At 35.7% G+C, this 13,432-nt stretch overlaps 1 protein-coding gene across 1 annotated transcript; it reads left to right on the top strand.

Annotated features, from left to right (window-relative positions):
* The first annotated feature begins 7,382 nt into the window (after window positions 1–7,382).
* On the top strand, window positions 7,383–8,255 carry LOC145075565 (uncharacterized). The gene has a single exon (XM_079021763.1). It carries the CDS (start codon window positions 7,383–7,385, stop codon window positions 8,253–8,255), a length of 873 nt encoding a protein of 290 aa, XP_078877889.1.
* The last annotated feature ends 5,177 nt before the right edge of the window (window positions 8,256–13,432 follow it).

Below are 13,432 nucleotides of genomic sequence, written 5' to 3'. Positions count from 1 at the left end.
CAAAAATTGTATATATAAAACACTAGGATCCTCTAAATCATAACTCAATCTCTGATGTGTGTGTACAATCATGCCGGCACCTTCCCGTGATCCTGCGAAGTACCGGAAACACATAACACGGTAACCAAGAAGCTTAGTGAGTTCCCCAAAATACCACATACAACACTTTAGCCACTCGAGGCTATAACTCTGTAAGACCCTCCAGTCTATGTGTCTTAGTGGGAGCTTCCAGTCCCACGGCTTGTTGGACCCTCTCATCCGGTCTCAGTGAGGACCCTCCGGTCTCACAGCTCGTTGGACCCTTTGGTCCGATCTTAGTGAGGACCCTCTGGTCTCACAGCTCGTTGGACCCTCCGGTCCGGTCTCAGTATCACATAATACAGTATATATACCACACAGACAAATGCACAACTCAAGTAAGCACATAAGACCAATATATACACAGAGTATCATAACAGCATAAGTCACAAAGACAGTATACATGATAACACATAACACATTATAAACAAGTAAGACCCTCTGGTCGACAATGTACTAAGACCCTCCGGTCAATAGTGTAAATAAGACCCTCCGGTCAATAGTGTAAATAAGACCCTCCGGTCAATAACACGAATAAGACCATCCGGTCACACACAAATCAACACACATGTAAGTATAGTGAGAAGACTCACCTTGGATAGCAGACAGATCCTATAAATGCTCCTGTTGTACTCCGACTTCTAACACTGAGCCAAACCCACAATTAACCCCATCAGGATCTAAGACCAAACCTTCACATATTAGGTCTAAATACGGTCCAGAAATAACCCAAGCCCCATGGGCTCACCCAACCCAATACCAAATGGGTCCATAGAAGTCCACTAATGTCCTAACTATGGCCCAATTTTCTAAATTGGGCCCAAACCCTCATATGGGCTTACCCTAAAGACCATTTAAATATTCGTGTCCACATTATTGCGCTTGGATGGCCCATCAATAGCCCAATCACCAAAGCCCAATAGAAAGTCCCAACTCAAGACCCAAGAAAAATTAGGGTTTTCACAGTAAATAAAGATGAGGGTTAAGTGTTTTTCACTTAACCAGTTAAGGACTTAACCCATTAAGTCCATCACTCCACTAGGCCATTCACACAATGAAGTCGGACATAATTCACAATATTAATCTAACAGTCCAACTGCGGGTCATAGTAAAATCCAAACTAACAAACCCCAAAATTAGGGTTTTCTAGCCTAATCACAAAGTAGACCAAACCAAGATTAAGTGTTTAGGCCCATTAGGGTTCCACTAGCTCAGGCACCACCCACAGCCACCTCGAGAGGAGGTGGTCGGCGGCGGCAGCCACCATTTCCAATGGTGGTGGTTACTTTTCCGACCAAAATATTGCTCAAACAACATAGTACGACCATTACACACCCAAAATACACAATAAACTCACATACACAGCCTCCCACGCGGTGGCAGGTGGTGGTAGGGACCGACAGCCACCGCCTCACGATAGTAGTGGTGGATTCTCTTGGTCCCCAGTCGAGCAAGCACACACACATGTTCGTAAACATGAGCTAAACACCGAAGTACACTCAACTCAGCCATTTAGTTGGTAGGTGATGACCGGAAGCACAAGAACGGTGACCCAATCAGTGTGTACGACACCAATCGCAGAAAGAATGAAGGAGATGAGGTATATGGGTGGCTGTGATTCTTACTGAGTGCCTCTTGTCTGTTCACGACTCGTACATTGGCGTTTCCCCGCTCCAACAGTCGGTCACGGTGGCTCTTCCATCGTCTCACTTCGTTCGGCAGTAAGGTATGTTGTGGTAGTGTGCATTGGCAAGGTAGCAGGCGGCGGACGGACTTGGTGCCGCATGCGGCGGCTGAGGAAGCTCCTGGAGGGTGGCGGCTGAAGAAAGAGACACTAGGGTTAGGGTTAGCTGATAATGCAACTTGAAGCGTGAGGGAAAATGAGCACCGTGTCTAAACCCGTGTTCATTCAAACTTCGATCCCAAATGTCTAACTTTTGTCCCTCCTCCCAATTTTGTTTTAAATCCAAGTCCAAAACTTACCAAATAGCCCCCCACCCTCAGAAATCTATTCAAATTAAATCCTAATAATTTACGAAGCAGCTCCCGCCTTCATAAATATTTACAAACTACTCTGGAACTTACACTTTTAACCCTGACACCTAAAATTATTAAGGTTAACTCCTTGAAACCAACACCTTGCTAAATTATTAATGGTTTTAGGGTTTCTATTCATATTAACCCTTTTCCATTTTTTTATTTAATATACGGGATGTTACAGAGGCTTTGGTCGGTTGGTCTTTGCGTTAAGTAGTAAGGCAGTTAAATTGTAGGGCTTTTCAATATTACTAGATGATGATGGCGAATTCTGTAATTGAATATCTCTTCAAATGTAATAACGGATAGTTTGAATTTTGAAATTTGGTTGTGGACATGTAAGGGTCGAATTATTGTAATTATTCGAAGTGTGTGTTGAACTCTTCGAATGTTTTGTAATGTATTTTACTAGGGCGCTTTTATTCAAAGCTTAAGTGTCTATGCCTTAGTATATTTTTTGTACGCTTTCAGTTCCCTATAAATAGGGTTATTTACTAGAGTTAATTTTTTTTACAGAACCTGTCTATTTTCTCTGTAAACACGGAAGCGTAATAGAGATGAAACAAGATCATATTTACATCATGTGTTCAATCTCGCATTCATACTTGAATTCATACTCTGATTAATTCATTACTCGATTCTTTGATTCTACAATTGGTATCAGAGCAGGAATCACATCTGTGATCTGATTTTCATCTATTCAAAAAGTTTTGAATAAAATTTTTGGTTCAAAAGTTTCCGCACTTTTTGATCGTGAAAAAGTTGTCTAGATTTCAGTTTGTGATTTGATTCTGCATTTGAATTGTTGAATCGAGTGTTTTTCTTTCAATTTCGATTTGAATCAACTAGTTTGTTTTCAAATTTCTATTTATTCTTAAAAATTCTCAAACTTAGCTTCCGTACAACAATGGCGAGTTCAATCTCAATTCAATGACTTCGTTTTCTCATCTGTTAGGATCATCGACCAAAATTCCAATGCCAATTCCTGAATATTATGATCACTGGGCTGATCGGATGCAGGATTATCTGAATGGCCTTGATGAAGAACTATGGACATGTATCTCTGGAAGTGTCAGTGTTCCAGTGAATGTTCAACCAATCAGATCTTCTTCTACAAATTCTGATGTTGATAATCAATCTGATCGTTTGAAGAAACTGGAGAAGAGGTGTATGAGGGAACTGCGAGGTGCTTTACCTCCAGTTGTGTACAATTACGTTAGGAGTTGCACAAATGAAAAAGAGATCTGGAACAATCTGAAAGATAAGTTTCAAGGAAGTGAGAAGACAAAAATCAATTCAATAAAAAAGTGTTTGGTGGAGCTAAAAGATTTCAAATAAAAACAAGGTGAAACAATCGAAGTCTACTATGATCGCTTGAACGAGTTAATCTATCATTGTAATCGCAATGGAATTACCAGGACTTCAATGGAATTCAATCTCATCTTTGTGATTGGTATTCGAAAAGAATGGAGAAGTGTAAGTATGATGGTGAAGAATCAACAAAGTTTTGATACATCAACTCTCAATGATTTGTACAATCGGTTGAAAACACACGAATTTGAAGTAAATGAAATTGCTGAGGAGACGAAGCTAAATTTGGGAGGTCCATTGGCACTCGTGTCAAAGATATCTAAGAAAGAAGCAGAAAATGGTGATTCTGAGGAAGAAGAAGGATTCATCATGAATTCAGATGATGAGGCTATAGCTTTTTACTCGAATAATCTTGTTAAGAAGTTTTTAAAGAAGCCGTTCAATCCGAAAACTAAGCTTGATAAGGTGAAAGGAAGTGCTGTGAGTAAAAATGTTGTTGGGGAGAAAAAGAAATTTGAGAAGAAAGATTCGAAAATAGTTGAAGGAAAAAGTGAGAAAAGGTTGAAAGGTGATGTAGGAATAGATTGTCATTATTACAACATTGCGAATCACCTTGCAAATGAGTGTATGCTTCGGAAGAAGGATGAGAGGAAGAATAAAGTTAAAGATGAGGCGTATTATGCAGAGAAGCTTGAGGTGGTTCATGCGAAAGCCAAGAATTTATCATTGGTTGCAAAGGGTGAACATGAGGATGAAGATGGAACTTATCAAATCTGGTCATCTGGATCATACGATGAAGAAATGAGAAATCTAACACATGGAGCGATGTATCCAAGACAGCAGACAAATCTCGAATGACAACAAAGGTACATAAAATTCTCGAATCTTTTAATATTCCTATACATGCTTATGATTCTGAACTAATTTCTTTTGATGAGACGGTTACTTATTTTGATTCAATTGTTGTGTCTGCTAGCAATGAGGCCAAAAAGTTGTCAATGGAGTTGTTAGAGACCAAAAAGAAATTAGACTTGAAAATAAGCAAGATTGATTGTTTGGAATTACAAATAACAAATATTATGTGTGATAGGGATACATTAACGAGTGAAGTCAAACTTTTGCTAGCACAAAGAAACATCTATTGTAATTCTGCTAAAAGACTTTATGGCAAATTAACTGATTTACATCATTCATGTGACATAAGTAAAGAGCAACATAGAAAATTACCACCGTTTCTAGCATTCGAAAGAGCTAAGGTAGATAATATTTCGTATGATTGTGAGAAGATAATAGCTGATTTTGACAAAGTTCCTCATGATAGATATAAATATGGAATTGTCAAAATTGATGAATGTCTTGATGCGAATGAATTAGTTCACATAGTCAATGATACTTTGACTAAATCTGAACAAATTCAAATTTTGAAAAAGGCTAAGAATTCAACATTTGATTCTCAATCTAATTTTGCTGATATTGAAGATAATTCTGACAATATTAGTGAAATTAGTGAACTTGAAGATGTTGATTGTTCTCAGTTGTCTGTTGTTAATGTTGCATCAACATCTAAAGGGAAAGAAAAAGTTAAGGATTTGATGGTTGAGATTGAAACTGATATACCTTTAACTTCGAAAGTTTGTAATATGAACTTCGTGGATATCAAAGACAGCCAAACTGATGATAATGATGATGAAGATGAAGAGAAAATTTCGAAGGAAAAGAAATCTTCAAAAGAAGAAGAAATTCCACGATAAGTGGTTGATCAAGTGTATAGTGATACACAAAAGTTCGAAAAAGTAATGACTGAAAAAGGTGAACATTACCTTGAAACGAATATTGTGGTTTATCCAAATTTCAAGTGTACAAATGATGTCATTTTTCCAAATCAAATTTTCGTAACTACCGGAAATGTTGAGAATATCAAACCAGAATTAAAGAAGTTAGTCGAGGAGGATAATTGAAAAAACAACTGATGAAGGTTTTTTCGCTAATCAAAGCACAGTTGAAAACAACTTAAAAAAGAATTTGTATGTTTTCCAACGTCAAAAACCACAAAGAAAATGGGTTGAAAAATCAAAAATTGAAAAAGAGAATTCAAAACAGGTTGAAAAGGAAAATGAAAAAGTTGTCAAAATAAACTCTAAGGAATTTAAAGATCAAATTGACAAATTTTCGAAGGAAAACAACATTTCAAAAAGACAAAAGGAAGAAAATATTTTGGCAAAATATTGAGTCTCAAAAGATGTCTGAATCACAATCACCAAAAAGTGTTTTCAAAGCTAAAGACTCCTCTTTTTCAACAAAAACTCAACATTCATCACAATCAAATCATTCAAGGTCTAAAGTGAATAAGCAACCAAGATTTTCGAAAGTTTAAGAAACTAATAATTCAAGAACATTTTCAAATAAGTCAAATCAAAATCAAAAATTCTTTCAACGTCAACATTTTAAATCAACAGTTAATACTTCATATGCTCACTCTTTTCTAACAAATCCAATAGTTGATTTTGTTCCTCAAAAGCCAAATTTTCCTAATCATACAAAGAAAGAAACAACGAAAACTTCACGAGAAAAAGGAATGACTTCAAGGAAGAACATTGATCATTGGCTTGAAGGCAAAGGAAAGATGTATCAGTCGAATACATTCTCAAAGGAGCAAATTCACGAAGCATATGAGAAGTATGTGAATACTTCATCAAATGGAAGTTCATCTACTAAGGATTCGAACATATCAATCAAAGTTTGGAAACCAGTAATAAAAGCAAAGAATGGTCATTCATAAACTCAGACTTCGAAGGGTAATGTCGGTGAACATTCGAAACCATCAAAATCTTATGTTTTGGTTCCTTTAAATGAAGATGTGAACTTAATTGATAGTCTCAAAACAAAAGTTTGTGATTGGATTAAAAGTTCTTCATTACATTCGAAATTGAAATCTAATTTACAAGGACCCAAAAGGCCTTGGGTACCTAAATTTTTCCATTGATTGTAGGTACTATGTGACGAGCAATATGATAACAAGTGGTACATTGATAGTGGTTGCTCTTGTCACATGACTGGGAAGAAGGAGAATTTACATGATTTTCGAAGCCTCAAAAATGCTGGAGTAGTAAAGTTTGGGAAAAAATCAAAAATCTCAAGTCAAAGGATATAGGAAGATCATAAATGGAAAATTCACAGTGAATCGTGTTGCATATGTTGAAGGTCTTCAACATAACTTGATAAGTGTTTCTCAACTTGTTGTGGGCACTGGCAATCAAGTTCTTTTTAATGAAGAAGGAAGTGTTATTTCGAATGTCAACACTAAGGAAGTGTTACTGAAATCCAAAAGGAAAGGTGACATGTTCACTCTGTACATCAATCCAATAGTAGGGAAACCTGCTATATGTCTTCTTTCGAAAGCAACATCAGACTTAAGTTGGATATGGCATCGAAGACTTTCTCATCTCAATTTTTGAAACATCAATAAACTTGTGGTACAAGATCTATTAAGAGGTTTACTTGTACTTAAATTTGACAATGATTCTTTATGTGCAGCTTGTGAAGTTGGCAAGCAACATAAACAAGGTCATTCAATTACGATAGATTCAAAAATTGTCGCACCTTTGGAGCTCTTACATATTGATTTGTGTAGTCCTTCGACAATTTTAACTCTCAACAAGAAAAGGTACATTTTAGTTATTGTTGATGATTTTTCCAGATTTACGTGGGTTTATTTTCTCAGGCTTAAATCTGAAGTTGCACAGATCATGATTGACTTTATCAAAAAGATGGAAACAACATTGAAGAAGATTGTTTAAAAAATTAAGAGTGATCATGGAACTGAATTTAAGAACAATGTTCTTGATTCATTTTTGGTGGACAAAAGGATTTCGCATAATTTTTCATCTCCATATACACCACAACAAAATTGTTTTGTTGAACAAAGAAATAGGTCTCTATGTGAAGTAGCAAGGACTATGCTGGCATATGCAAATCTTCCACAATACCTTTGGGCTAAAGCCGTTTCCGCTGCATGTTTTACTCAAAACAGATCTTTCATTCATCATCGTTTTAACATTAATCCATATGAAATTCTCAACAATCGAAAACGTAACGTCAAATTTTATCATGTTTTCGGATGTAGGTGCTTCATCATGAATCTCAAGGATAATCTTTCAGAATTTCAAGCAAAAGCAAATGAAGGGATTTTCTTGGGATATTCGCATAATTCAGTCGCATATCGTGTGTTGAATAAAAGAACACGAAAAGTTGAAGAAACTTTTAATCTTACATTTGATGATTATTACATTAAACAAACAACATCACAATTTGAAAATCATCATATTCTGAAAAACATACAAGATGAATCTGAATCCTCACAAACTTTATATTTTGATTATGATTTAATCTTTGGAATTTCAGATCATGCTGTTGATGCTGAAATATATGCAAATGATAATCATATCTCTGAACTAACGAAGCTTACTGTTGAATCAACATCAACTTCTCCAGAAAAAGGCGAAACTATGCAAAACGATCCTGTGGAGGGGGAGCACTTGGATTCGAATACTTTAGATGAGGAAGAGCTTTCTTTTGAGGGGGAGAAAGAAAGATTGAATGATAATGTTGAGGGGGAGCATAATGTTGAGGGGGAGCATTTAGAAAACATTGAGAATAATAATGATATTGATGATGTTTGTTTGATTGCAGGTTCAGAAAATGATGATATATACGAAGATGCACCTTTGGAATTTGATCCAGCATATCCGCTAATGGAAAAGTGGACAAGAGATCATCCGAAGGATCAAGTAATTGGGAATCCACAAGAGGGAGTTTTAACAAGAGCTTAAATTCGTGCAAAGAATGACGTATTGAATACTCATCAAGAATTTTGCATGTTCAATGTTTTCATCTCAAAAATTGAACCAATAACAGTTAAAATTGCAATGGAACACTCAGATTGTTTTGTTGCAATGCAATCTGAATTGTCTGAATTTGAACGAAACAAGGTTTGGAGATTAATTCCTAAACCTGAAAATGTTTCGATTGTCGGGTTAAAATGGATTTTCAAAAATAAAACCGACAAAGAAGGAAACATTGTTCGAAACAAACCCAGACTTGTTGTTAAAGGATATTCACAACAAGAAGGAATCGACTATGAAGAAACTCTTGCCCCTCTCGCAAGACTCGAGGTTGTTCGTATATTTCTGGCTTATGCAGCTCACAAAGATTTTGATGTTTATCAAATGGATGTAAAGTGTGCATTTCTAAATGGAGTGCTTGAAGAAACTGTTTATGTGGAACACCCCCCAGGTTTTATTAACGAAGAATATCCTGATCATGTTTATATTTTAGATAAGACAGTTTATGGTTTGAAACAAGCACCACGAGCATGGTATGCAACTCTTACTTCATTTTTGAAACAATCTAAATTTAAACAAGGAACATTTGATCCCGCATTATTTCGAAAGAAAGTTGGGAATCATCTAATGCTTGTTTAAATTTATGTTGATGATATTATTTTTGGCTCAACTGACCCTGCTTTGTCCAGAGAATTCGAAGATTTGATGAAAAATAAGTTCGAAATGAGCATGATGGGAAAAATCAATAATTTTCTTGGACTGAACATTCGTCAAAACAGAGAAGGGGTTTTTATTAATCAAGAAAAATATACGAAAAATTTGCTAGAGAAGTTTGGATTGACGAATAGCACAAAGTTACGAGTTCCAATGGCAATGGTCATAAAGTTGACACATTCATTAGATAAACCTGCAGTTGACCTAACTCTTTATAGGAGCATGATTGGTTCATTACTTTATCTTACAAAAAGTAGACCTGATATCATGTTTTCTGTGTGTAATTGTGCTAGGTATCAGTCAAATCCACGTGAACCACATCTCACTGCTGTGAAGAATATATTTCGTTATCTTAAAGGAAGAATTTCGTTAGGATTGTGGTATCCTTCGAACACTGGGTTCTTTGTACAAGCATATTTGCATGCAGACGTGGGTGGTTGTAATCTTGATAGGAAAAGCACAAGTGGCGGATGTCAATTTCTCGATGGAAAATTGGTGAGCTGGCAGTCGAAAAAGTAAACATGTGTCTCAAATGCAACAGCTAAAGCAGAATATGTTGCTGTTGCTGCATGCACTTCACAAATTATATGGATTCAAAGTCAATTGCGTGATTATGCAATCAATATGAAAAAGATTCCATTATATTGTGATTCTCAAAGTGCAATAAGAATTTGTCATAATCATGTGCAGCATTCGAAGACTAAACATATAGCACTTCGTTATCATTTCATCAAGGATCACGCGGAGGATGGAAATATTGAAGTCCATTTCGTGAAAACAACTGATCAGTTAGCTGATATTTTCACAAAACCTTTAGATGAAAAATCCCTTGTGAAAATTATAGAAGGGCTTGGAATGATCGATGGAAATTTTGTTCCATGCGAAAAAGAGAATGATGGCTGACAAGGAATGAATCAGAGGCGCTGAATAAAAGACAATGCACAGTCATTCAGCGTTCACAGGTTACTGTTCATAGTCAACGCTTCAACCCCTTCGAATTCGTAAATTTGTCACTTATTTTAAGGGTTGATTCAGAGGTTACTGTTCATGGTCAACACTTCGACGCCTTCGAATTCGTACATTTGTGACTTATCAGGGGATGCTAAAATTTCGTGCTTTTGCAAAAAGTACAGTGTATTTTCAATTTTTTAAAATTCAAAAATCCAAAAGATTTTCTTTTGTTTTGTCATTTAAATTTTCGAAAAATTCAAAACTCAAAAAAGATTTTCTTTTGTTTTGTCATTTAAATTTTCAAAAAATTCAAAAATCCAAAAAGATTTTCTTTTACTTTGTCATTTAATTTTCGAAAATTCAAAAAGATTTTCGTTTGTTTTGTCATTTAAATTTTCACAAAAATCAAAAATCCAAAAACATTTTCATTTATTTTTATCTTGTCACTCAATTTTCGAAAATTCAAAAATCCAAAAAGATTTTCGTTTGTTCTGTCTTTATTTTCGAAAAATCAAAAAAAAATCTTTTGATTCTTATTGCTTTTTAGTATTTTGTTGCAGACAATCATGAAGATACAAAGTGGATCATGCTTGCAGTTCTAGGGTCAGGTACATTTATTGTATGAATCGATAAAATTTTCATCATTTAAACTAATTAAGTTATCCCTAGAAGCATGCTGCTGCATGTTGTCCAAAGCCTCCAATGAATCAATGTGTGTGTATGAAAGCCTTAATGAAAATTTTCATACGAAAATTTCTTCCCAATCAAGCTTATATTCAGATTAGTCTCTGAGCTACCTGACTCTTCTCAAAATGAGTTAAGAGTTTACTGTTTTGTCCAAAAATAACAGAGGTACTTTTCGTGTCTTACATCAATCTTTTTCACTCATAAAGTTCTTACACAATCACACACGAAGACATATGTCTGAGAGGTCTCTGATCAAACCCATCGAGACTTAGACATATCAAAAATCTGTGTTTTCGATCTGACATCATGAGACCGTGATGAAAGTGAAACCCATTTTTCACTACATTTTTACAAAATTGATGGGGAACAATGTTCCAGATTTTCACGAAACATTTGTTTCAGTACCAAAATTCGAAACTCCAAATCATATTCATTTCGAATGAGTGGTCTTGATCAAACATTCGAAACCCATGATGTTTGTTACCCAACAAGATCCATCACAAATTGTTTCTTGAATATGATTTTCATGTGAGTTTCATTCGAAAGTTCATGTTACTTAAAATTCTTCAACGAAAACTTGTCACTGACTACACTGGTTATACAAGTAATTTCTGTTACAATTTCTCACCTTATGTTTAGGATGATATGTAACGAAAATTTTTTCCTACCCACGAAACATTATAAAAGAAGCCCTTCGATACTTATCAACAAATATTCGATTGTAATTCACGGGAACCTACACAAGCTATTGATCATTTCTCTTAATGATTAATGAAGTAATCTTTTCCCGGGATTTTATCTGCTTTTGTGTCAACTGTTTGACATCACAATATCCCAAAACTTTCTTATATTTGTTTCTAGTCTACATTCTTTGGAACACTGCACTCTCGAAATCCTTGAGGTTCTGAGTAATACCAACTCAGGCTGATGATTTCAAACTTCTGGCATATGACTTCGCTTTTCATCCCAAAAGTAAAAGAGTCTTGCTTCCATTCGAAGGGTTCTGACGGTTACAATATTCTTGGGGATAATAATACAGGTTGTTTATAAATGACGTATGGTATTTTGTTCGGTTTTCAAGGTGATGTGATAGATACTTTTTTACGCATGGCTACTTTTACGCAGTAATGGTCTGATTTTCAAGGTGCCACGTCGGAATATCATTAAATACACATCCCGCTTCAAATTCAAACTTCAGGGTTACATATAAAAGGGGATTCAAGGGTTCATTATCAGTTTACGCAATCAAAAAGCAAAAATTCCCCAAGATTCTCTGATTTTCAAAATCTTCAAACCTTAACAATGGCGACTTCTTTTCATGTTGATGCTTCCACAGAAGATTTCTCTTCAGTTCCAATAATGAAGATTCAAGCAAATAACTATCACTTGGAGGGTGATGTTTCTCAATACCCGGAAGAAATGAAGATGCTAATTGTTTCCTTGAGGAACTCTGTTTTGTCTAAGGCGATGTTTAGTTCATTCTCTGTTCGAATGTCTTGGCTTTCTCAAGCAGGTTCAACTGCTACTTACAACAAAGCTTCTGATACAATTACTTTTCATCTGGTGAACGACAAAAAGGTCAAGCTATCCAAGAAACTCATTTTTCAAATTCTTGAAATTCCGAATTCACCTCCATATGTTGCTTTCACATTCCCTCAAATTGTGAACATGTTTAATGAGATGGGATATCGGCCTCCACTGTCCAAGATTAGTGATTTTAAGAAGTTTGGTCTTCCACGAATCTGGAATTTCTTATTTCGTATTTTTCTAAGGTGTTTAACTGGGAGAACAGTTGGTTTTGATAAAGGAAGAATGGAGGTTTATGCAATGGTTGTTGGAATCTATTATGATCTTTAAGTGGATTATTCTACACAGTTATGGAAGGAATTCCAAAAGGGTGTAGAACACACGAATACTATTCATGGTATTACGTGTGCAAGATATTGGAGCTTGATTTTGCAATACTTTTATGACAAGGAAGGGATTTTGGTACCCAATGATGAAGAAAAAGCCGTTTTTCAATCATACCACTATTTGAAGGATGTCACAGATAGTGCTGAAATTTTTCCATCAGTTGCTCGTATTCCCGATGCAATGCTTAAAAGATTTGATCCTTCGAATTCTGTTTTGGTGGCATATTTGAAGACCATTGATTGTACAATCGAAACTGGCATACTATTGGGAAGAGATGATAAGAAATCCATGATGAAGAAGAAGACAGAAACAGAGTCAAAATCTTTGAAATCTCCAAAGAAGAAGCCTGAACCAGTTGATGTGTCTGTTGCTGAGACTCAAGTGATTGATCCTATTATTGAAGAAACACAAGAGACTGTAGTCATACCTTCGAAGACTGGGATGTTTCCAAGAACCAAAATGAAGTCAACTCATAAAAGAAAGTCTCCTACACATAAAGTGGTTCGAAAACCTCAAATCACTCATCAAGGTGTGTTAATTAGAGAAGTGCAAGCACCTGTTTCTCTGGTGTCCAAGAAACGTAGGGCTGAGGATATGGCAAAACATTTGTCAAAGAAGAAGAAGAAGAAGAAGAAGAAGATGATGATGATGACTCAAAAACTCATGATTTCTAATGAGTCAACAGAAGATGATGAGGAAAGAATTCCAGAAACACCAGAAAGTTCAATTCCTGAGCAGACAGTCATCATACCACCCGAAGATTCAGTTGCCAAATCAGTTTCTCAAGAGGTACGAACTTCAGGCATCTCTGCAAACGTATCTGATACGGATGCAAATGTCAATATGGGTGAAGAAGGTTCGAAAAATGACACTCAAGGTCCATCTACTTCTGCTCCTTT

The sequence above is a fragment of the Lactuca serriola genome, chromosome 9 (assembly GCF_051521515.1).
Source record: "Lactuca serriola cultivar US96UC23 chromosome 9, Lser_US96UC23_V15, whole genome shotgun sequence".
In the NCBI taxonomy this organism is placed as follows: Eukaryota; Viridiplantae; Streptophyta; class Magnoliopsida; order Asterales; family Asteraceae; genus Lactuca; species Lactuca serriola.
The sequence above is the reverse complement of the archived record's forward strand: the minus strand, read 5'-3'. Positions and strand labels throughout refer to the sequence as shown.

Excerpts from the sequence above, each read along its gene's own strand:
- LOC145075565 (XM_079021763.1), top strand. The coding sequence starts at position 7,383 with ATGCTGGCATATGCAAATCTTCCACAATACCTTTGGGCTAAAGCCGTT.